The 26,161-nt window shown below is 37.0% G+C and overlaps 1 protein-coding gene across 1 annotated transcript in view; it reads right to left on the minus strand.

Annotated features, from left to right (window-relative positions):
• LOC310720805 (carboxyl-terminal PDZ ligand of neuronal nitric oxide synthase protein) overlaps positions 1–26,161 on the minus strand; it is a 54,321-nt gene that overhangs the window by 23,100 nt on the left and 5,060 nt on the right. Inside the window, exons 3-7 of the mRNA XM_083531892.1 lie at positions 10,276–10,368; positions 10,115–10,173; positions 7,868–7,976; positions 6,369–6,510; positions 4,167–4,303 (exon numbers count right to left, since the gene is read on the minus strand). Of these exons, the coding sequence (XP_083388018.1) occupies positions 4,167–4,303; positions 6,369–6,510; positions 7,868–7,976; positions 10,115–10,173; positions 10,276–10,368 (540 nt within the window). The remainder of the gene's footprint in view (positions 1–4,166; positions 4,304–6,368; positions 6,511–7,867; positions 7,977–10,114; positions 10,174–10,275; positions 10,369–26,161) is intronic.

The following is a 26,161-nucleotide window of genomic DNA, read 5'->3' on the forward strand; positions in this document are numbered from 1 at the left end:
ATCATCTTGATGAGATGGCGAACAACATAGACCTTATCCTCACTAGCACTTTAGACACTGTTGACCCCATCCGGTTAAAAAAGGTTCGAGAACAAGCACCTGCACCTTGGTATAATAGTCATACGCATGCCCTAAAGAGAACAGCACGTAATCTGGAGAGAAAATGAAGGAAAACTAAATTGGAGGTATTTAGAATTGCGTATAAAGACAGTATGCTTAGCTACAGACAAGCGCTAAAAGCTGCTAGAGCTAAACACCTGAGCAAACTCATAGAAAATAACAAAAACAACCCCAGGTTCCTTTTCAGTACAGTCGCTAAATTAACAACAAATCAGGGATCTGAAAAATGTGTTCCATCACAGTTTAGTAGTGAAGACTTTATGAATTTCTTCACTGAAAAAATAGATAACATTAGAAAAACAATTGTGGCAGTTCAACCTCTGACAGCATCTCCCGACACAATCGTACTTACAACCCCACAACTACACTGTTTTACATGTATAGGACAGGAAGAGCTGTATGATGCTATTATGAAAGCTAAATCAACAACATGTCAGTTAGATCCAATTCCCACTAAACTACTGAAGGAAGTGTTATATACAGCTGGTGAGCCTCTTTTAAATATTATTAACTCCTCACTATCGTTAGGTCATATCCCTAAATCCCTCAAGTTAGCAGTTATTAAGCCCCTCATTAAAAAACCTAATCTGGATCCAAACACGCTATCGAATTACAGACCAATTTCAAATCTCCCATTTATGTCTAAGATTTTAGAAAAGATTGTCGCTGCCCAGCTATGTAACCACTTGCAGGAGAACAATATCTTTGAAGAGTTTCAGTCAGGTTTTAGGCCCCATCATAGGACAGAAACTGCTCTAGTTAAAATCACTAACGACCTGTTTTTAGCTTCAGACCAAGGCTACATCTCCCTATTAGTTTTACTAGATCTTAGTGCTGTGTTCGACACTATAGATCATGATCTTCTCCTCGATCGCTTACAGAATTACATCGGTATTCAGGGACAGGCATTAAGCTGGTTTAAATCCTACCTGTCCAATCGTTACCATTTCGTAGATTTAAATGGAGAGCTATCCAGGATAATGCTAGTAAATTATGGCGTGCCACAAGGGTCAGTTCTAGGACCCCTGCTTTTTACAATATACATGCTTCCATTAGGAAATATTATTAGAAGGCATGGAATTAGCTTCCATTGTTATGCTGATGATACCCAGCTATATATTTCATCCAAACCAGGCGATACAGCTCAATTAGCTCGCATAACTGAGTGTGTTGAAGAAATAAGAGATTGGATGACCCATAACTTTCTGCTATTAAATTCTGATAAAACGGAGATTTTGCTCATCGGCCCAAAAAATAGTACACAGAAGCATCCAGCACCTGCATTTAGACGGTTGTTCTGTAACTACTAGTTCAACGGTAAAAGACCTGGGAGTTATTTTAGACAGCAACTTATCTTTCAAAAATCACATCAATCAAGTTACAAAAACAGCCTTCTTTCACCTTAGAAATATTTCTAAGCTAAGAAATATGTTATCTATATCTGATGCAGGGAAGCTCGTCCATGCGTTTATGACCTCTAGAATAGACTACTGAAATGCATTACTAAGTGGATGTCCTGCATCATTAATAAACAAGCTTCAGTTAGTTCAGAATGCGGCAGCAAGAGTTCTTACTAGGTCAAGAAAATACGATCATATAACCCCAATCTTATCGTCCCTACATTGGCTTCCTATTAAGTTTCAAATAGACTACAAACTACTGCTACTCACTTATAAAGCACTAAATGGTTTGGCTCCCATGTATCTATCCAGTCTTTTAACACGCTACAATCCGTCACGCTCCCTGAGATCTCAAAACTCTGGGCTTCTAGTAGTTCCTAGAATAGCAAAGTCCACTAAAGGCGGTAGAGCATTTTCACATTTAGCTCCTAAACTCTGGAATAGTCTTCCTGACAGTGTTTGGGGTTCAGATACACTCTCCCAGTTTAAGTGTAGATTAAAAACATATCTTTTTAGCAAAGCCTACACATAACACACATCACACACATCACATCACAACCTTGTGCTCCAGAATATATGATTACATGCACATTATCAACTTGTGCTGTTAATATCATGAACAGCAGCTACGCTAATTCCTCTCCACTGCTTCTCTTTCTCTCCCCATCCCGAGGCATCCTGAGGTTTGGCCAGCTCCAGTCACGTCCCACCTCGTGAAGATTATGGACCTATGGATGATCATGGAGAAGTAGATGCCGAGTGTTTAAAGGCCCTGGCATGGAGAAGCTGATGCTGGATCTATGATGATCACAAATTGTTCTGTATTGTTGAAAGATTTATGACCAAACTCTTGATGTCACCCATATGAGGATGGGTTCCCCTTTGAGTCTGGTTCCTCTCAAGGTTTCTTCCTCATATCATCTAAGGGAGTTTTTCCTTGCCACTGTCGCCACGGCTTGCTCATCAGGGACAAACGCACACCATTCACCTTCACTGTTGTTTTCTGTAAAGCTGCTTTGAGACAATGTCTGTTGTGAAAAGCGCTATACAAATAAACTTGACTTGACTTGACTTAAAGTGTAATTAAGATGATATACTACAGGAAGAAATATCTACAGTGTCTTCTCTTACACTTTAGTAATATAAAATGTAAATTCTAAATTAAAAAAAGTTTAAAAGTGGGTGGAGCTTAAAGCATAGACTCCGCCCCACCCCAAACTACCCATGTTTCTCTTAAAATCATGTCTGTGTGTCATTTTAAATGTCAATCTCATGTCAAAATCTCTCCAAAATTGTTATCTTAATTTTCACATTTTCCACAATCAAAAATCTCTGTTTCTAGGTGAAACAAAATTATGTTTATGTTCCTTCTTATTTCAGAAAGACTTTCCTTAATGTTGTAAAATTTTACACTAAAACGGTGCATAGAATTATTTTGCTGAAGCAGAATAAAAACATATTGTGCCGGCGGGCGGTTTATTAATGTGGAACGGAGCCGGAGGAATTGAGTAGTAAGGATTATTACACCTGTATGCGATTTAACTAATGAATGTTCTCTGTTGCAGTGAATGAGGAAGGGGATAATAAAGTGAAACTAAAGGAGCTTTGAGAGAGCGATGGCGAGCTGAGTGTGTGTGCATGTGTCTACAGGTTTTACAAGTTTTTTTAGTTTTTAAAGTAAAATTCCAAAGCGTGATTTGTCAAAATAAAGTGTTTGTTTTTGATTGAGGAATCTGTCACCTGTCTTCCCTTTCTGCCAGACTGAGCCAGCAAGCTCCACGTATTACACATGAATTCCAATATTTAAACTAGTCGAATAAAGCAAATAACTAAATCAATTTACTTACTACTAGTTTTATGCAATACAGTTTTTCTATTTAAAAACAGCTCAATAACACAAATGTACATTTAGAGGAAAAAAATTTCTTCTTGCATTAAAAATGAATCATTCCGTTTTGAGTACATGCAGCCTGAAAAAACGGCAGTACAAAATAAGCGCCGCCAATTCCACTTTGTCTATTTTTAATCCCCCAGCGATACGCGAGCCCTGGGGGTTTTGGCCGATAGCAGACACTGATGCAATGCCGGCACTTTCTTAGCAACCAGGCCGACTTTTAGGTATGTTTCTGTTTCTGAATGCTACTGTTGATCCATCGGAGGCACGATGTCCTATATTTAAAATGCAACATCGGTCAACGTCTATTGCATGAATCGCACCACAGATTCGGACTGGAGAATATCTAATCCGATAATGATGCCGTGCTTGATGTCAGCATGAGCGCTCAGACTGGGATCGGTTTCAAAACGCAGAAAGCTGAATTAATATTACTGTCACCTGACTCAGATCAGATAAGCTGTTTTGAAGCCTAATATATGTTTGAGCTGTGGCTTTAGATGCTGTTATACAGCTGAAGACATAACTACTAAAAATATTTATAAATGTATAGACCTAATATAGGGTTTCTTATAAATGCCTCATGGACACAAAAGAATTAAAGAAAGAATAAGGGGACTTGCATTATAAAGAGATACTAATGTTAATAACTATCTTGGCATCTGACACACTTAATAAAGTAAAACATCAGTACAATACACATGACCTTATTATACATTCGCAAACTACTACAGATATCCAGACATTCTTACCTGCCCTGGCTTCACCATGTTCAGCTCTGATAAACTCTGAAGGACATCAGTAATTGCTTGATCGCAAGCGCTGGCTGGCAGCGACTTCATCTCCATTTCTAAGCCACTGATGTGCTCAGCTCCAGTCAACTCCTGGCCTGTGAGAAACAGCGCAATGTTCAATCTTTTCATAAGCAAAGAAATACTGGCCGATATGCAGAGCTGAGTTACGCATGCGTAGTGATGCTTTAATACAGAAATTGATGCTCCGCTGCCTGGTGGTTTTATGTAACCGCTTGTCAATATGTCAAATTTAAGTTTATGCTTCGAGCTGTAAATACAAGTAAAAAATGTTGAATGCCATTTCGAGGCCGGTATTTTTTTACATTGGAAATCCTTTCACAATAAAGCAAAGGCAGTTTTTCCTTTAAGTCTGTATTTTCTATCCCTTTATTTTTATTCCTTTTATTTGTATAAAAAGGCACAATTTTCCTGATATAAATACTGATGTGACTGAAGTCATCCACTCTGAATACATCATATAATACATCATATAAAACACTCTAATTGGGTAGTACTGAAGTATTGTCTAACCATTTCAAATTTGGTATCTTTGTTCTGTAAAAGCTGTGTGATATTTCAGCTATTTCTTGATTAAAGAAACAGTAGTTGCTTATGCAAAGGCTTAAACCCAAGTGTATTATGTGGCTGAAAAAAAACCCTGTTTGGAAAACTGTGTTATGGGCTGCAGTGTTTGTGTTTACTTAGGACGCTTTTTATAGACGGCCACATAAACGCCCTTTTACTCCACCCCTATCTCAGGCTGAAAGGAACAGCATGGCTGAAAGCAGGAAGCACTGAGAACAGCCAGATTATTCTCCAGTGAGCAAAGAATCACTCTGTGCTTCCAAAAGAAATACAGTAATGGAATAAAGTACAGTAACTAGAATAAGCGCTGATACCACTGTCTGAGGTAAAGTGTTTTGAAATGATTATATATCTATATATATTCTAAGATGCTTTAAATTAAATTAAAAACATAAAATATATATGAACCTGATGATCAGATGAAGCTGGATGCAGAATCTTTCTTTAATTAATTAAATATAAATATATTTTACAGCTTTTAAAATAAAGCTATTTTAAAGCTGTTTTAAGTAAGCACCTTTCCATCATTTAAAGGACAAGGTACAGCAAATATTTGCATAAACCACCTGCACAGAAATACATGTAATGCTAGCTAACTCCTGCCCACTTCAAAATTCAAGCTATTATCCAGTATACCAAAGCCCAAGAAACTCACAGCCCAATAAACAAGCCCAGTCTAGCAGAGCATCTTAAAAGCCTGTGTCTGTTTGGAGCTGTAAAAATTAATCTATCTTAACTTGTGGTTAAGGCAAGCAGACGTTTAGTGTCTACTAGTTGGAGAATAAAGACAAAGATACATTTGACGGCAACAAACAGAAATCAAAGACACGCATCGATTTGGGGAAAAAGGGAAATGGGAACACGCATAGAGTGAGCATGAATAAGGGAAACAACTGTCTCTGAACATAAACTGGATTTAGTGAGAGTGGAAGGCATTTTATGGGTTTTAGCCAATACCTGTTATTGATCCTCACAGTAAGCTCACAGTCTAAGGTTTTGTTGCCAAGTGCTGTGAAATCTCTTCTGCAGTGCTTCTAAATTGTCATCTCTTATAAAAGCAAGCAGGACTAAGTTTCGTTTACTTTTGCATTTAAAAATCCAATTAGCATCCACTTTATTAGGAATCCTTGTCCCCTTGAATAATCAGAAATAACCAATTATCCAAGAAATATGTATATTTTCACACAATGGTGCAAACAAAAAAACATTCAGTGAACAAGTTGTGGGTGGAAACTCCTTGCTGATGTGAGCTGTGTGGTTTAAGCTGACAGACAACTCAAATTATTACTCTTTATCCCTGTGGCAGGCAAGAAAACCTGACAGAATGCACAGCTTTTTGGTGGAAAAACTACACCTGCAAAAAACAATATCAGGTTCCAGTCCTATCAGCTATTAACTGTGATCTGAGTCTACAATGAGCAAAGGTACACCAAAAACAAATAGTTCAGAAGAGTAAAATAAATTGTAGCCCTAATTGTTTTGTTTTTTTTCAGTTTTTAGCTATAGAACATCTCCTTATTTTGTTTTCCACACCACTCAGTTATGTTCAAAAGAGGTGACCTGTTTCTGTCTCACCTGTACTAGGTGACTCATCCTCAGATTTTCCACTGTCTCCAATTGCAAGTCTGTCCATCTGTCCGTCAGCAGCCTGCAGACTTAGTTTATGGCACACCTCGAAGGCCTGGCCTACTGTCCTCACTATACGCATTGCCTGACTCTGAAAGGCAAGAGTCATATTTACAATAAGCATACATTTTTATTCTGAAACTCAATAATCCCCTCTATGTTCATCCATCCCATTTCCCATCTCCCTGTTCACCTCATTTAACCTATTTACCATTCATCCCAACCCATATGTCTAAAATTCATTCCAAACTTTTCCCATACCCTTTCACATTCCTCAACCTTAACCTCTATGCTGATTCCTCCACCTCATTCACCATTCCTCCCCCTATTCATCCTAATCCTCATTTCAACCTCCCTCACTTACCCCTTCCCTGTAAATCATCTATTCCCCTCCTGGTTAACCACAAATGTTTATTCTACTCCTCCACCAATAACCCCAAACCTATCCTGCCATCATTCATTCAAACTTATCCCAATGCCTCTCCCTATTCATCCTAGATACCTTCCTATTTTTTTTTTTTACCTCATTCACTATTGCAATAATCCCATCTTTGTTCGTCTTAATCTGATTTCTCACTCATCCCAGTCCACAACCAAAACCCTACCTTTACTCTAACCTTCCAAAACTCATCCCAACCGTTTCCTCGAAAATTCATTTAAATTTGATACCTCATTCTTCCGAATCCTTTTCCCTACTCCTCCTAACCTCTTTCCTAATTCCTCAACCTCATTTGCCCTTCCACCCAACCCCTTCCCCATTCATTCCCATCAGCTCCCTCATTCATCCCAGACAATTTTCTGTTCACCACAATATGACCCCCCTTTAACCCCTCCACCATTCATCCAAGCCCCATCTTTCTTCTCCTTCCAAATTCCCCCATTCATCCCAATCAACCTATCTTATTCATCCAACCCCTCCCTCTTCACTCATCCTTCCCCCACCTCAATATCTCATTCTTTCTCATCCCACAATAGAATGAAGTCAAGCATATACTACCCCTGCACCCTGATCCTGTTAAAGAAACTCTGCAGACAACAGGCTCCTGTGCATGTCTTCAGTACCCCTACCATCTGGACGCCCAGTAGTACCATAAAGCTCCTGTTTCATCATTTCTTTGCCCAGTTTAAAAAAACCTTCCTCTTCTAGCCAACCTTTAAAAAGTCTTAGCAGGAGTTAAACCCACTCCCTCTCTCGTGATGATCACTTCACTGGCCCCTGTCTATACAAATGATGTCATCTAACACACTTTCTGTTGCAGAAAACATCTTTTGTCTTTCCTTTGCCTCCAGAACTACTTCTATTACGAACCATACTCTTCTGTTCAGCACTTTTTTAACCCGTGGGAGCTTCTCCTCCCCCGCTGCATTTCCATAATCACTCTCCATGCCAATATAACTTGAAAGCATGGTCTGCCCTTGAAAGGTAAAAACAACAGATGGCAGAATACCTTCTTTTTGGACTTGAAGACGTTGCATCTGAAGGTGTTGCTGGACCCATCTCTGGCAATGTAACTAAAAATCTTTAAATCCTGAGAGTCATGGGACACATAGAAAATCCTAAAAGAAAAGAAGCCAGAAAGTGACCCAAGACAAATTATTTTTATTTCTAAAATGTAAGTACAATAAGAAAGATGAAGTGTTTCTTGATCCTGAATGGGCTCGGTTTTAAACGCTAAGAAGGCTACTTTTGATATATGGATTTATTTAACAAATTAGAAATGCATAAAAGCACAAGATGTACACTAAAGCTCTCTGATGTTTGGCATCTACACTGAAAAAGTTTTATGAGCAGAAAACACAGAGGCAACATTGATCAGCAGTTTTTTTTTTGTTTTTTTTTTAAAGGACGCCAAAACTACTTGGCAGACTTCACAGCACTAAAATGATCCCGCATCACTTTTACTTGCTAACACATACATTTTACTTGCAACCTCATTGGTATGAAATCCAGTTAGCTTTTATCTAATGAATTCCTATGGATATAATTGAAAACATAGGCTTCAATATTATTGGCATCCCCACCTACACTAGTGTAATACCTTGTTGAAAGATCTTTGCTCATCCTTTCTGCAGAACATTTCTGTTAAGAGTCTATTTATGATCTGCATTTTTGATCCACACCTCTGTCAGGGAAATTTACAGCTTTTGTTGTGTTTTTAACTAAGGCTATGATTTCCAGTATTTAATTATTTATGTATTTCTTATCATTTTGTACCAAAATTTTTTATATTCGATTTTAACTATATATTTATAATTGCTATTGCTGTTAACGCAATGTCGTGTAGTGTCAAGTGGTTTTTTGTTGTTATTATTATCAAACTGAAAAACATACACAACATTGGCAGGAGCATAAAAAAAGAAATTAAAGTTAGAACAGTGTCACTGTGGCTACATACTCCGTACCAGAAATACGATTTGTAGTGCATTGTAAAACTACTATTTTGTTAATTTTAATAAACACACACTATGTAATATTAACCAAATTGTAACAAATGTAAACTATTTAATTAAATCTTTCCATTTATAAAATTGTATTCAATCAACTTAATGTATGCCAATCAATTTGATTACTCAATTTCATCAACAAAATTACAAACTTTTATTGCATTAATTTCATTTATTCTCTTTTCATTTGATATATTTTATATTTATAAAAAAATATTATAATCTATTATTTTTTTAATTATTTAATTAAGCAAGACGTTCGTTTAAAATTGTTTTAAAAATGTAAACTGTTGATGTTTCCATTTGTTAATATTAAAAATAATAATAATGTAAAATAATAATAAAAAATAATAATATGACTAATTATGAAAACTTACAAGCAATTTTATAACCGTATGAAAATTGAACTGGCCCGTGACCGATGGACCTACTGAATCGTGAAATTTGTGTACAATTACACCAACAGTACTTAAAGAATTAAAAATCCTTAATTTATGCTGGTGTTAGTACTAAAGTATAACTAATTGACATGATTAAAATGAATGTAAAAGAATTAGTGCATCTTAAAGGTATAGAACAGAGTCACTTAGTACTGGTCTGGCTTTATTATTTGTAAAATTCAATCAGACACCATAAAAACAATACACAACTGATTTTTCTTCACTTGTGCCAACTTTCTCATTAGTTAATTTGTTAGAATTTCCTGCAGCAGCAGAGTTGGCAGAAACTCACATTAACTATTCATGTTTAGAGAAATGTGTTCTGGAGAGAATAACACAAATAAAGTTCTTTCTTTAGACAAGGAAAAGCATCTCAGGACCACAATAGTTTCCATTCCTATCAACCAAAAACAGCGATTGATGCTACACTGGGCACAGACTCAGTAAAATTGGGCAGTTGGGGATTGGTAAAGCATCACCAGGTCAACTTTTATTAAACACTGTAGCATCAGATTCATGTTCTCTGTTAATGGAAGTGAAACCAGATGTGGCCTTCTGTTATTGTAGTCGATTCAGCACAAAATTTGACATGTTCTAAGATGCTTTTCTGCTCACCTCGGTTGTACGGAGTGATTATGTGAATTATCGTAGCCTTCCTGAAAGGAACTGCATGAGTTGTGTGAATGTGCATATATGCAGGTTCCTCCAAAACTGGCTAATATGCATGTCTGGAAATTCACCGCATCTGAATACTTAATTGTGTACCATTGTGCTTATAGATTCAATAAAAATGTGAGTCACCTGACTCACCTGTACACTGGGTCATGCATCACTAGCATTTGACTTTCATCCCATGTCCATTCTTTCCTCTGTGGGATTCAAAATTCAGAATCAAACACAACGATTTTGCAGCGTTTTACAGGAGCATGTCCTCAATAAAATATTACCATGAACAAAACATTACAGTTTACCTTCTGTTTCTTGCGAAGTAACACTTTTACGCCGTCCACCGAGACCACCATGTTCACTTTCTTCTTCTTGATGCTTTTCGCCTTGAACTCGTACTACGACACAAAAACATGATGGCTAAGAGTGAGAAAACTTTTAGCAATTGTGAAGCGGGGAAATGCAGGTCACACCTATATGGCCAAGCGATTTTTTTTTTTACAAGTAATGAACCACACAAGTGGAATGATGTTGAGGCTACTGAGACAACTGAGAATTTTCGTCTAGACAAGCGTAGAAATCCTCCACACTTATAGAAAGTATATATAAACAACAATATTCATAATCATAATGATTAGTGCTAGAAAGATATGTCTATGGCAATTGTTTTGTGTAGTTTCGCTGCTTGTTTGTATAGTAAATACTTACACAGCTAACTGAAGAAATTACACTAAATTACTAAATTATTTAATATAGGGATGGCCTATATTATTTCAAAACCCTGGTGTATTTACAGAAAACCTATTTTTAAATATATTGTTCATAAATAGAATTGCTAGTGGTAATAATAATAGTTATTTGTTCATCACTAGTCATAATTTGAAAGCAAATGATGTTCCCTACATAAATACAGACAGGGGTAATGGAAGAGAAGTCATTGCTGAGTGGATACGTTGTTGGACTACTAATAAGAAGGCAAACCTGCCAATGCTGGGCCCTTCAGCAAGGCTCTTAACCCTCAACTGCTAAGTTGTATAAATGAGATAATGTAAAATGTAATAATTTACATAGTTTTGAGTGCAAGTTTCCTTGTGAGTGGCCTGCTATAGAGCACTGACCTCAACCCTATTGAACACCTTTGGGTTTAAGACCCGCTCTTGAACCTGATGGAATGAACCAACCAACTGTGAACCCAGCAGAGACCACAGACTATCGGAGACAAACTGTTTATCGCTGAAGCACACTGCTTTCGGGACTCCCAATTTTTTTTTTTAGGGAATCTGGACAACTGCAACCTGTTCCTCTGCCAATGCACCCTTGGCCCATGGCCCAATTAGAGGAATACCAGACTAAGCGGAGGAGGAGTTTAGCCTTTTTAATCCTCCACCTCTCAAGCAAGGCTCTGGACTGGGCAGCAGATGTCTGGGAGCGTCAGAAAGCCTGTTGCTCAAGCTATTCAGATTTTTTGCGAGGAACTCATGAACCAGTTTGGTCATCCCGGCAGCTGACAAACTCTCCAACTCTCAAACCCCACTGGGGTCGTCACCCAGGCTTTGTTCCTCGCTGCTCCCTAACACCGACAAAGTGGTTTCTTTATTCCGAGCTTCGCAGCGGTTGCCAAAGAGGGCTCCGCTCCCGAGCACTGACAAGGTGGTTTCTTCGTTCCTGACCCTGAACCTGACAACTAACGCCTTGTGGCTGAATGAGCAAAAATCTTTACAGGAACACTCCAAAATCTAGTGGAACATCATCCCAGGCGAGTGGAGATTATAAAAACGGCACATGTGGATTAAATGTGGAACGGAATGTTCTAATAAAACTAATTTTAAAAAGATGTTCATGTTGTGCATTAGGCAATAATATTAATCATACTAATAGTAATGTATATTTAAACTATTTTTGGTCATTTATTTTTTATATATTATTGGCTAAATTACAATCGAGAATAATAATGAGAAATTAGAATATGTAATTAGTATGCAAAATGGGATTCCATAAGACATAGAAGTGCTGAAAGTACAATACTCTGACTTGCATTTGTAAGGCAACAGAAATTGCCTCGGTTAGCTCCTTTTGTAAAACGACTTTGTTGTTCTTGTTAGGACCAAATAGGTCTCTGATTAATCCATGCATCACTAGCACGAATAAATGATTTTCTGATAAACAACTGCAGCATTCATTACTCAAGTCAGGTCCTTTCATAAGCTGGAAGAGAACCAGTGAAGAGAAGTGCATTTAAAGAGGAGATGTGGCAGGAGAGAAGAACAAGCCATGACAGCTGATACCTCATGTGAGAGGATGATAAAGCCTTGCTCTTTCGGTACACTGCTTGTGCTAATAATTTTATATAAGTGCCTTGAGAATGACATCCAAAAGTAGGTAGACTCTTACAAACGCACTGTCACTTTCGTTAAAGCGCATATTAATGCTTTGAGTAAGACATTTGACCAGCAGGGACGAACTGCTTTTCCTTTTCCTAGTCTTTCAGTTATACATTTTTACCACTAATAGTCACATAAAACACAGAATGCAATAAAAAAATGCAGAATGCAAAGCTAGGGCTGAATTCGCTTGTGTAGCAAACACAAAACGATTTAAAAACGTTTTTGAAAAAAAACAAAAAAAGCCTTTATTAAAACTATTTTTGCTATTTTTTTATTAATCGGCATCGGTCAATTGTGCTGCAAATTAGGTCTATTATTATGCAGGCGCATCTGACACACCAAACCGTGTGTGTACGTTCGCCGCTTGCTTGAGGGAACAAAAATATTCCTTATCAGCAGGTGGCAGTAGTGTGTATTCGCCATCCAAACAGGGAACCAGGAAGAGATAGAACTGTCGACACTGTATATAATGCAAACACCTGCTCCTATCATTACTAAGTAATTCGTGTAGCTTTTTTCCATTGTGTTTGCTAAGTTGCAAGAATAACAACAAGCGTGTTCCGTTTTTGCACACATTCACTAAGCTAATTAGCCAGTCGGAGTTCTCTTTCTCGCCGACGAGCTCTGCCTCCAATTGGACATACAGAATCAGTCGAAAAAAAAGCTGACGCGGTCCGACCAAGGCCAAAGGTGCAGAAAAAAACTAGAAGATAGAATGAGAATAACATTTATAAAATGCTGGTATTGTTAGCGAGCCTTTAACCAGCTGTAGATTAGCCTAGAGGTTGACATGGGAACCAAAACCTGGTAAAGTGTACTGATTGAAGAGGCTTGTGTTGTTCAATAAATGTGTAATTTAAGCAGTTTTTTGTATCACATCTTTTTAAATAATTGTTAGATTTTATGAGAAAAAAAAAGAAAATCGGACAAACATATTAGCCAACATCATATATCGGCCATCGGCTGCCCCGATTTCTAAAATATCTGCATCGGCATTGCCTAGAGAAAAACCCATATCGCTCGACCTCTGATTTTTAGACATGTGATGAACTTAAAACAAACAAGTTTATAGGCTTTGGGTTAGGGTTAGGGTTAGGGTTAGCAACAAGCAACAAGTTTATTTCTGAGGAAAAAGAACTGCAAGTTTGGAGTTTTTTGGTTTGAACAAATGGGTTTAAACTTTTCTAATAATCATATCTGGAATTTAGAGGAAACTCAGCTTGAACTCAGTAAAGCATTACAGACTTGAAACATAGACTGTGTGTGTGTGTGTGTGTGTGTGTGTGTGTGTGTGTGTGTGTGTGTGTGTGTGTGTGTGTGTGTGTGTGTATTGGGGGTTGGGGGGTGAGTGTAATAGCTTTCTCCACCTTGTTATTATGCAATATTGGGATATAATCTCCTGCACAACTCTAATAGATCCATTGTCAAGATGGTCACAGATATCACATTTCATCTGCCTAATGTCTAATATCCCAACCAGCCTTTGCTGTATTTAGCTTAACCTGTTCTCATTAACCCCTAGATCCGGACCACAAAATGATCTTTTTCACATTTTTACATCTTCACAAAGGAAGATTCACCAAGCTAGGGATTCTGGCAGAGCCAAACAAATCTTTACTCGACTGAAGCTGTGCTTGGGCATGTAAAAGTCTGCCCTATGTTTTCTCATTTTCTCTGGGTAAAAAAAACCCCCAAAAAAACGAGTCTCCACAGGAGCAAAATGAATATTTGGTCATTAGTAAATCATGATCATGTAATCAAAAAAAATGCTACGGGTTTTTACAGGATTTCACTAAAACTGGGAAAACGCTTTAAACACGTTGCCCTAAACAAATTACACATATTTATGTATAATATTTATAGTTTAATATACTTTATTCCCAGTTCAAATAGCCAGTCTAAGATCAGTGGAGTTTATAAACTGTGTTTAACTATAAATAATGTAGATCTCAAGCCCAAGTGCACTAAACTTTATTCAATATTTAATGCTCACCCACTTTCATAAACATCTCAGTAAACAATTAAAAATGCACATGCAGCGTTCTGAAGTTTAGCAAAGTTATATTTGAGTTTCCTACTAAAACAAATGGCACTGCTGCCAGGACACAAGACATAAAAACGACCTTGTAAATGATTGTATTATCCCTTCAAAAGACTGTTTTCTTTCGCACTGCAGGAGATATCATCTTAATCATAACCAGTCATAATCTCTGAATGCAAATGATGTTCCCTGCATAAACACAGAGGAAGAGAAGTCATTGCTGAGTGGATACGATGCTGGACTTCTAATCAGAAGGTTTTAAATCCAAACCTGAACTCTGCCAACCTGCCAATGCTGAGCCCTTGAGCAAAGCTCTTAACCCACAACTGCTCAGTTGTATAAATGATATAAATGCAAGTCTGTGTGAAAAAGAGTGTCTGCCAAATGTAAAATTTAATGGTTTACATGGTTTTGAGTGGAAGATTTTTAGTGGCCTGCTACCTCAACCCTATTGAACACCCTTTAAGAGGAAATGGAACATTGACTTCACCCCAGGCCTCCTCACCTCACCTACCATACATGAGTACCTGACGGTACTAACGCCTTGTGGCTGAATGAGCAAAAATCTCTAGAGGAACACTCCAGAAACTAGTGGAACATCATCCCAGAAGAGTGGAGATTATTATAACAGCAAATGGGGATTAAATGTGGAATGGAATGTTTTAATAAAACGAATAAAACCAAAGATGTTGATGTGCGTTTTTTCGTATCATGAACAGAATTTATGCTTGAAAAAAAGAATATTTACAATCAGTGTGGTAAATACCTTATCTAAATAATATAAATTCATAGTATGCACATTAATTAGAATATAAACACCTATATAATCTAATAATATTTATGCAAGCAGGCAACTGTCCTTCATGTAGCTTGTAGATATACATTAGCTACAGGAACTACATTTGGTGCTCAGGGTGCTGATGGAATGCAACTATTCCTTTCCACTTGTTTTTTTCATAACTATTCTCTATATGTCAAAAACAAGACAACTAACTGCTTATAGGAAGAAAAGTTGTGAGAAGGAAATTGAAGAAACGTCAAGATTGTTCCAAGAATTTAATAAGTTGTAACTGATGCGTTGCTGCTTAATTGAATATTTTGCACAGTTGAGGACAGAATCTCAAGTCAAATGTCATCAGAGCTCCGTGGCAAATGTATAACTAGGAAATAATCTTTGATATATTTATAGTAGTGTTTCATAGACCATACGCTGGCTTGTGTAATATATGCTATCACTTGCTACATAGCTGAGAAAAAAATTATATGTTGGCACAATCCAAATCTGGCACACTGTTAACTGAATTTGAAAACGCCAAAAAATAACAGTGTACAGTATATAGTGTGTGTGGTGTGTTTGAGACTACAGAGGAGACTCAGTTCTTTGGGCACTTCATATAAACTGGGTTAAAAGCTGTCGTTTTTGAAACGAGGAATGCCGAAGGGGCAAACAGTTTTGTGATTGTACACAGGAAATGCAAAAAGAGTTACATCATACATTAATTTACTGTATCTCTATGTAAATTTCTCTCCAATTCTCCTATGTCAATATGTGATGTAGGCTGATATTGCCTCAGTGTGATTTTGGGATGTGTGGTTATTATGTAATGAATTTTTCATACTGCTCAGGACACTCAAATCGATAGCACAAACCACTATTTTAACTCAAAGAATCAGAGACAGTATTTTAAAAGATCCAGGATAATGTGTATGAATACACAAATGCAATCACTTCCATACCAATTCAAAGGCTTTACTGGGTTTTTTCTGTCCAATCTATGCACACATGTCCTATGTATTAATGGGCAATTAAAGCATTGTCAACCTTTAAGCTAAAATCGCATTTAGCCTCGGTTAGCCTAGTCCTCCTCTCTGTCTTTCTTTGAGTCAGATGTTCGTTTCCATAGGCAATAACTGTCGCACTGAATGGGACATGACGAGTGGGGGTTTCCTCATGACTTTTACTCAAGTGCATAGTGTACATGTCATTATACCATAAATTTATCGATCTTTCCATCTTTCGATCTTATTTAAATCTGATACTATGCAAAAAAATTCTATCTTCTTTCCTATATCTCATTCTATATACAGTATCCTGTTTTTTCCACTATCTTTTTCTCTTATTGACCCAGAATCTTATCTATGTAATTAAATTTCAACCATCCATCCATCCATCCATCCATACATCTACCTAAACACTCACCCATCAATCTAATTATCCATCCAACTATATAATTCACAGAGCAAATCATCCATCCATTAATTTAACTATTCATTCTCATTCTATTCATTCTATAATCATTCTTCCATTAATATAATTATCCATCTATCCCTCTTATCGACCCATCAAATCATCCATCTGTCTTTCTAATCATTCATGCATTAATCTAATTGTCCATCCATCCATCCATCCATCCATCCATCTGGCAAATCATCAATTTGTCCCTCTAATCATTCATCCATTTATCTAATTATCCATTAATCCATCCATCATTCATCTATACATTTAATTAACAATCCACATTATCATTACCCATTTAAATTAGCATTTTGTTTCATAGTAGTGTGGTAACCTAAGAGCAGATATTTTAGATCATTAATATGGCACAATCCTGTTTCTGAGGCCTTGCTTTATCATCACTGGCTTTCACTGGCTTTATCATCACTGGTTTTCAAGTCAAGAGTCAAGTCAAGAAGCTTTTACTGTCATTTCAACCATATATAGCTGATGCAGTACACAGTTTCTTCCTGCAATGACACTGTGAAATGTAGCTTATGCCAAACCGACATCATACAATAGTTTGTAGTGTCTCAAGGATGGACGATAGACAAGAAATTCACCCGAGCTGAATTTCAAGTGTCGAAAAGTCCGAATACTTGTGTAATTCAAGATGTACTAGAAATTAATGCTCCAGACTGGGATTAAACGTGATTTCAATAAAAGATCAAAAGTATGATTTACCTTTCTTGGGAAAGGACAGTTATATATTTGGACTTTCTAAGATGATGAGTACTCTGTCCATTTCTGTGACCCAAATGATTTCATCACATGGAATAGGACATTCTCTTTTCCACTGGTCCTTTTGTGCACCTTATAAATACAGAAACTGGTCATGTGTGTAGCTTTTACAGGAAACTCACAGACTATTAAAAATGTAGAAGTACAAATGTCAACTCAGCAAACAAGGGCTTCTTGGGAACTGTAAGCAAACATGCCTAATGAAAAATGTGTTTCAGTACTGTAGCTCCGTATTTACTTAACAATCAGTGATATTCATGTGTGTGTAGCCATTAGAGCTTAAAAGAATTGTATACTGGCAAAGGCTTTTACCAATGAACACTTCATCTAAATGTCCCTGAGGGTTGTCAGAACAAAAGTTATCAATAATGATGCACTTCAAAGCACATTTCAGGTTCAGGATCCTGTGGTTTTCTTGAAACCACGTATCAGTGATGGAACAGGAAACGTTTTTTTATCATTTCCGAAGGCATTTAATATTTAAAATGATTAAAACTGTAGTCATGTGATGTGCCATGGCATGAACAAGTTATAACTGGCGACCATATTACAATTTGGAATAAATACTATAAAAATATTTTTTTTTAATTATATTATAACGTTATTTATTTAATGCTTTGCGATGTCTAAGAAACAAAGAGAAACCTTGCAATAGAGGCTGTTGTCATGTAATACTCTGAGAAGAAAGGAAGAAAATGTGGAGATAAGTAACTAATACAAAGAAAACAAAACACAAAGAAACAGAAACCTGAGAGTGAAGACAAGGACTGTGGGAAATCAACAGCAACCATGGGAAGATAGATGTGAAACAATGAGTGCTGTAGAAGTTGAGGTTATATACAAGTGCTAATGAGCTGTGAATGTGATTCAGTTATAAACAGTTATTTACACAAGCCTCTCTTTTTTTTTACCCCTCGCTACATAAGCAAGAATGTTTTCTGTCCTTAAGGCTTTCCTGTAGCAGACAATGTATTGTATATCCAGTGCACTGACACCCAAATGTCAAACTGAGCAAAATCTCAGAAAGAAAAATAAATAAATAAATAAATAAATATTTATCCAAATGTCTGCAATAGTTATGATATCGTCGGAGGTGAAAACTTTGATCCATCCATCCATTTTCCATTGTCTCCCGCTTATCCGTAATTCGGGTCGCGGGGGTCTAAGCAGGCCCCCGCCTCCGACTGCTGCCCAATCCTCACAGCACCGTCCCTTACGGTTCCTCCTGCAGGTGGTGAGCCCACGGAAAGGCTGCCCCACGTCACTCCGACGTCACGGACCTTGATATTTCCCACGTAGGGGACCCCCGGAGCATAGAGGGTTAAGGGCCTTGCTCAAGGGCCCAAGAGTGGCAGCTTGGCGATACCGGGGCTTGAACCCCAGACCTTCCGATCGGCAACCCAGCGCCTTAACCGCTGGAGCCACCACTCCCCCAACTTTGATGTGGCAGATATTTATGGCCAGGATTTTAAAGAATCAATTGTAAGCCATCGTGCGTCACGTGTACATTAGAGTGCAATAAGTGTCTCGTCCGAATGTGTTTAGCTTCTATGTAATAGGCTGCCCAAACCTGTGTTTTGGAAGGAAAAATAGCTAGTCTACAAATATCAAGTGTTTCTCTAAACGTGGAAAAAACGAGTATTTTTATAGGTACACTGATGCCAAGGAAGTTTTTCTGATCATCTTGAAACAGTGTGAGGAAAGCAGGTCACCATTCTGTTTCCCTATCTCTCTATCTATCCTCTTTCTCCTGTTATACACTTTTTCATCCATCCTCCTTTCATTTCAGAGTTCACTTTCTCACTGTTCTCTTTCGTCTCTCTCGCTCAGCGTTCTCTCAATGCTGTCTTCTCTTTCATCATCCTCCTAGCTTTTTTTTCTCAGTCTTTACTCGGCCTTCTCAAAGCTCTATAAAAGGAACCCCATCTTCCTAAGCACCTTTTGTTTGTCAGCCTTTGTAGCACTTGTGCACCTGTATGCTCGCACACACACACACACACACACACACACACACACACACACACACACACACACACACACACACTTGCAGAGCATGTTTTGCAGGGACAACGGCTGCTATGGTAATAGGACACAAGGGGCCTCATGTTACTGGTTCAGGGTCTGGAGTGACCCTTGATTTGAAAGCGGGAAAGCAAGAAAAAAAAGGGCGGATCCCTGCTGCGTCCATTCACTTGAATTGAATACGAAAGACAGACAGATGGTAGTGTGATTCAGCCTGCTCCTATAGGTCCACTAATGAATATTCTTTCATTAAATATACTTCAGTTGCACTGGTAAACATAAACGTGGACGGCACACGCGTGTACAACTGTGCAGTTTAACTCCATTATATATAGAGTTTCCTAGTGGGGAAGGTAGTGAAGTGTGTGTATGTGTGTGTGTGTGTGTGTGTGTGTGTGTGTGTGTGTGTGTGTGTGTGTGTCTGTCTGTTAAGACTTTGCACAAACAAACAAATAAATAAATACAAATAAAATTCAAAAAGATTTAGTCCCAGGACAAGAACAAAGCAAAATTCAGAAGTGTGGTTCGATAATAAATCGCTAAACTCTGGCAAAACGGGCGTGTGATATGTCTAAACGTTTAGCACAGAGAGGTAAGTTGAATGCTGGAGAATGTGGTGACGTCATGTGACATCACTGACCCCTCGCAAATTAAGAGGGATGCCAGGCATGTGCCAGGCAAAACGCTCATCTCGTGGTTCACACTTAAAACAGTTTTGCACCGTCAAGCACCACTCACATTTTCCTCAGCAAATGTCACATACTAGTGAATTGAACATGGTATTTACTCACACATCTCTGTTAGGCCTGATGGAATAACACACTCCAGACCAGGCTTTTATATGTGAATGTATTTGTCTAACTGTTGTGTTTTATTTCTTACCTAATCCACATTGTTTAGGTATAAAGTGTCAGGCTGCAAGTTACATTCTTAACATGTCCTCGATGTAAAGAAAATGACATCATTACACACAAGGTGAAGGGCTGATGATTAATTTATTAAAGCTTGCAATATTTTAGCATTTATAATTAGCATTTCCTCTCCTCACACAGGCTGGAGAATCCACAGTGTACTAAGTGAGTGGCATTTTGAGGGCTGAACAAATGTAGGGTAACTCCTATAGGATATTTGTTGGATATAGAATTAGCTCATGGGCCGGCACACAACAATGAGTCCTTTCTTCCTTTCATTCATTCTTTCAGTAACCCTAGTTCCTTTCGCTCCAGTCCATTCCACAATTTCCTCTCTCAGCTTACATCATCTTTTCCAGAAAAAAAAGACAAATCCCCACATGTATTTATATCAGGAGAACATGATAACTATAGAATCAGAAAACAAGCCACAGTCAGCGCATACTACTTTGTCACGTTTTCAATAGTAACAGCTTGTGTTGATTTTGTTGATTTTATGCTAAAATTGAGCTCTTTTTAAAGTTCTTTGTAAACATTAATGAAACGAGTCTCTGGTACATGGTCAGCAAATTGTGACATTCGTTTTTTAACCAAGAAAGGTTACTGTACTTACTTCTATTATGAGAGATGTAAATAAAAATATATCACGTTGGACAATGTGTAACTTCAAACTTTGCTATAGCAGACATACACTATATGGACAAAAGTTAATGGTTACCTGACTTTAAGATGTGCTTTCTGAACATCCTATTCCACAATTAGTCCATATTTCCTGTTGTAATAATTTACAATATTCCGGGAAGTTGTACAACTAGAGTGTCCACTAGAAAAGAGGCATTGCCATGCAGGAACAGGTCTTGGTCTACTAGTTCAAGTAAAGGGAAAATTTTCTTCTACAATGTAATGAGGTAACAGTTTGGGAAAGAACCACATATGGCTGGAAAAAATCAGGTGTCCCAATATTTTAACCATAGGATGTAACACAAAAGAAAGAATGCTCTATACAAAAACGTCTGGAAGAAACGAATTAGTCTACAATTTCAAAATAGCACTGGTCTGAATGCAGGTCAGAAATATTCTCTTCCTCTCACTTACACACATACATTTCTGTAATATATTTATATTCCCATGTTTTTGAGTGTGCTGTTTATGTAACAAGGTGACCCATTTCCACAAGAATCATATCCCAACATGCAGAGAGAGGAATAAATCATGAATCTCAAACCATGTGGTATCAAACGCTGCTCCACTGATAACGAGCAGTTTCAATTACTGTCACTATCACCACACACATTAATACCACTCCATAATCTGGGTCTCGGTCTGCCAAGTTTTAGACCTTGCTACAATTATAAGGCAAGCATAAAATAAAATGATACGTTTGTGTTTGCAAGTTGAAAAAAAAAAAACAATTCTAAGTAGCTGTTTTGCAAAGAATTGCTCCTATGTTGTTTATAAAATCTGGCACAATGATGTGCCATTATATAAAATAAACATAAAATAACCCTACACCACACCATAATTCCTTATGTTATTCTACACAGTGAGGACAGTTCCGACTGATTCAACTTTTGCCACTTTATTTGTCATTGTCACATTTTCCAAATTTGATCCAATCCTTAATGTGCTTTTAATAATCTTTGTTCACCACTTTCCTGTATGTGTTTTAATTCTTTCACAGAAAACAAAAACAAATTTTAAGCAGATTTGTGACTTTGATTATGTAAAAGGCCTCATATGGGGAAGGTGGTAGCTCAAGTGGTTAAGGCTCTTGGGGGTTTGAACCTGGGAATCCACAAGATGCTACCCTTGGGTCCATGAGCAAAATCCTTAACCCTTAGTGCTCCAGGGGCACTGTATCATGGCTTTCTGACTTCAGCTTTCTAATAAACGAAGAAAGAATTTCACGGTGCTGTAAAAGTACATGCGACAAGTATAAAGCATCTTTTTTTCACCTTTTTTTCACCAAATTTCCATTGAAATGTGTGTAAAATCCATCAAGGACACACTGATGAATTTATCTAAAATTCATTGATCTAAAATGATGAATTGATCTAAAATGGATCGTCAGGTTTCACAAAACCTTGTGGCATCCATGTCAGCACAAGTGCATTTGGCTATTAAAGCACAAAGTTCCAAATGCTAACAATCTCTGACATTTTTTAATATACACATGATACACACCCAGCCACAATACTTTTTTAATTGCAGTAATATTTATGAAAATGTCCTCATTTCCACAGGAATCACACAAACACACTACATAAGTAAAGCATGACTCTCTAACTTTGGGTTGTCAAACTCATTCTATTGCACTGTTACAGCGCTACCTTAGGGTTCCACAGATCAGTATGGTTAGTGGTTTTCAAAAGACCTAAACCAAATCGTGCTCCATTTCTGAGCAACATTCTCAAAAGAATAAAGAAAGGAAAATAATTCCGATAAAATCTAAATAATTAGTTTGTTTCGTAATCATTCACTGTGTAACTTTCCCATTAGCATTTATATACTGACTACAAATTCGTCTTTATAAAGGACTCTTCCTATGAATATGTATTTTCTGTGGCACCGAACACAATAATCCTCACACTACCAGTATAAAGTTGACAGAACCAATCAATGAATCAAGATAAGTAATATTTTTTTGAGGATGTAGCAACACAACCTAGCATAAACAATAAAGAAACACGAACCACAAGGGTTTCAAGATTTCATACAGTAGGAATCTATGAATAAATGACATTTAGACTTCACAAAGATAATGTGAGGTGACTGAGTATAAACAGATAAACAAATCGAGAAGTAAATATCGAACGGGTAAACACACGAGAAGTAAACATTGAACAGTATAGAGATAAAGACACGACTAAAATCAAAACCACCAAGCATACTGGGAGAGTATATTTCTGACACATACTATTGTATGTCTAGCTAACATGACCAATACTGTATTTAAAAAAAAAAAAAAAGTGAGGGTATTTACTACAAAAATTGGGATCTTCACACCTGAAATTATAAATTCATTACTTCAAAGACAGTAAATTGTTGTGCAAATCTATAATCAGCCTTTTAGCTAACAGTCCTAATAGCTACTATAGACACTTTCCATTATCCCCAAACTCCATGTGCTTAGATTCTTCATTACTTATAAAAAAAGAAACCACTCGATACCCAATGATCTAAAATCAGGGCTACTGTTCCTATAATTCAAGCCAAATTAAGATGTCATCAGTCTTTGAAAATCGATTGCGTCCTAGCCCTGAACCTCAGTCGAATCCTATGACTTGGATACCTGCAATTACTCTTGTGAAAAATGTGTCAGGTTGCCACAGCTGGAAGGACATTCAGTACCACTATCCTTCAGCTACAAGCAGAGATCTAAAACTCACACCACAACATATCTAATAGCTGTTTACTGTATATTTATGAAACATTATAAAATACATGACTGCTTACATTCCAGACACAAGAATCAACAAGAATTAAGCCTGCCTTAACTCAAGTCTCCTAAACGCTCCTTTTTTTAAGGATCTTTTAAAAATGCTTCATCATTAAAAAAGCTCGTTTGTGGTTAAAGCTCGATGTGTGGTGACTTACTTTGCAGGAATGACCTCATCGGTTATGAGCCTATAATCATCGTCCAATGCCATATTTACTCGTACTTGTTGTCAAATGCTACCATGATACCGACACACAATACCACTTAGTACTTACTTGATGCGAGTTTACTGTTTGCTATTGCACTAATGAACAGGTGGCACAAAATGACAGTTAGTGATGGCAATCTAAACAAAGCAGATTGCTAATGGTGCTCTGTGTAAATATCAAGAGCAGTTACTAGAAAATTCTTGCAATATAAGTTCCCTAATAAAACATCTAAAACATCAATCTAGCAACATGCAGGAGAACCTGACTATGTAGCAAATACTAGCTAGAAAAAGAAATTCAGGCAATGGAGAGTGGCAGTGAAAATAACAGCTTCTACCAAGTATGTTATTTTCGATGACCAGCCACTATCATTCTTTGGTAGTCATAAATTCTGACAAAAAAAAAATCTTTAAACTTTTCTTTGCAATAATACTCAATACAAGGTAACAAATTTACCTCATGTATAGGTGTTTTTATAACTTCAACTGACTGTATAAGACTGTAGAAAGGACATTACTAACAATCTTACATTCCGGTGCTTATGTTAGTTCTCATTCCCTGGTGTTTTGTATTGCTTTAAGATTCATAATCACACTTTTGATATCATCCAAATGAGGATGGGTTCCCCGATTTAGTCTGGTTCCTCTCAAGGTTTCTTCCTCATAACGTCGAGTTTTTTATTGCCACAGGTCACCCCAGGCTGCTCATTAGGGATAAATACACATCATTCAGCTTAATTCTTAAATTCTGTAAAGCTGCTTTGAGACAATGTCTGTTGTGAAAAGCGCTATAGAAATAAAGTTGACTTGACTTGTTTTTCATTGTCACAAAGTAAACCACGTAACAAAACAGATCATTAAAAGCTTCTAACACACCAAAATTGTATTATAATTACCAAGCTACCAAGTTCTTTAGTCATATTTGTATTGGTATTGTGAGTACCAAAAAAACATAAGACGGCATAATTACCATTTTCCATTACCATTTTCCATAAATAGATCAATTTAAAGTTGCACAAAATGTTTTCTTGCAAACACTTCAATTCAACTAAATTCAATTCAATTAAATTTAATTCAGTTTTATTTGTTTATTTGTAAGTTTTAACAATTGACATTGTCCCAAAGTATCTTTACAGAGATAAATCCATTTATCAGTTTATCCCTCATAAGTTTATCCCTAGTGAATGAGCCAGTGGTGACTGTGACACCTTGAGAGGAACCAGACTCAAAAGAAAGCCCATCTCGAAGTGAGTAAACCCTGCCAGCTCAAAGCGGTGTTAAAGCGGTGTCATTACTGATAGTAATGACAACTGGGTTGTATATTAATTTCTAGCCATCCATCAACCATAATGGTATTTTTTTAAAGACAATTAACTGTATAATGTTCAAGAATGAAGTATCAACCAAACAGAATGTGTGTCTTTAAATAGTGTCTAATATAAGGTCATATTTTATGGCAACAATTAAGTCAAGTCAAGTCAAGTCAAGTTTATTTCTATAGCACTTTTCACAACAGACATTGTCTGAAATCAGCTTTACAGAAATCAACAGTCAAGGTGAATGGTGTGCATTTATCCCTGATTATCATTATACATGTTATTTATCACAAATGAACTTTAAATAAAGTATAGAACCAGCACTACATATCTGTTCTGATAAGCTGCTTACTTGAAATCAGGTCTGTAAATGGAGAGGATATCAAAGATGCATTGTAAACTGTAGTTTAATTATTTACATAAAAAAAAAATTACAATAGGACACAAACATTTGGCCCTTACCGTATGCACAACATGTCAAAATGACAGTTTATTAGGTCATTTGTATTTCTGTGTGGCAAAATTGGACCAATTCACTGAAAATTATTAGATATATTAAGAAATTATTATTCAGATCAATGTAGGTACAACACACACACACACACACACACACACACACACAGACAGAGCAGGTGGGAATCAAAACTGTCTGTGCATACCTAATTTGCAGTCCTGAAAGAACAAGAAAGACAGATAACAGAGACATTCTCATTACAGCAACCTAGAAAACATCATCAGATACAAACTTCATAATGCAGTCAGGCCTTGTGTAATTTCTTTATCATAAGCAGGAAACTATTCTAAGTTTGATGGTCCGCAGTCAATGACTAAAACATAAAAGTGGATGAAAGGTA

The sequence above is a fragment of the Silurus aristotelis genome (genome assembly GCF_946808225.1).
Source record: "Silurus aristotelis genome assembly, chromosome: 26".
Classification (NCBI taxonomy): Eukaryota; Metazoa; Chordata; class Actinopteri; order Siluriformes; family Siluridae; genus Silurus; species Silurus aristotelis.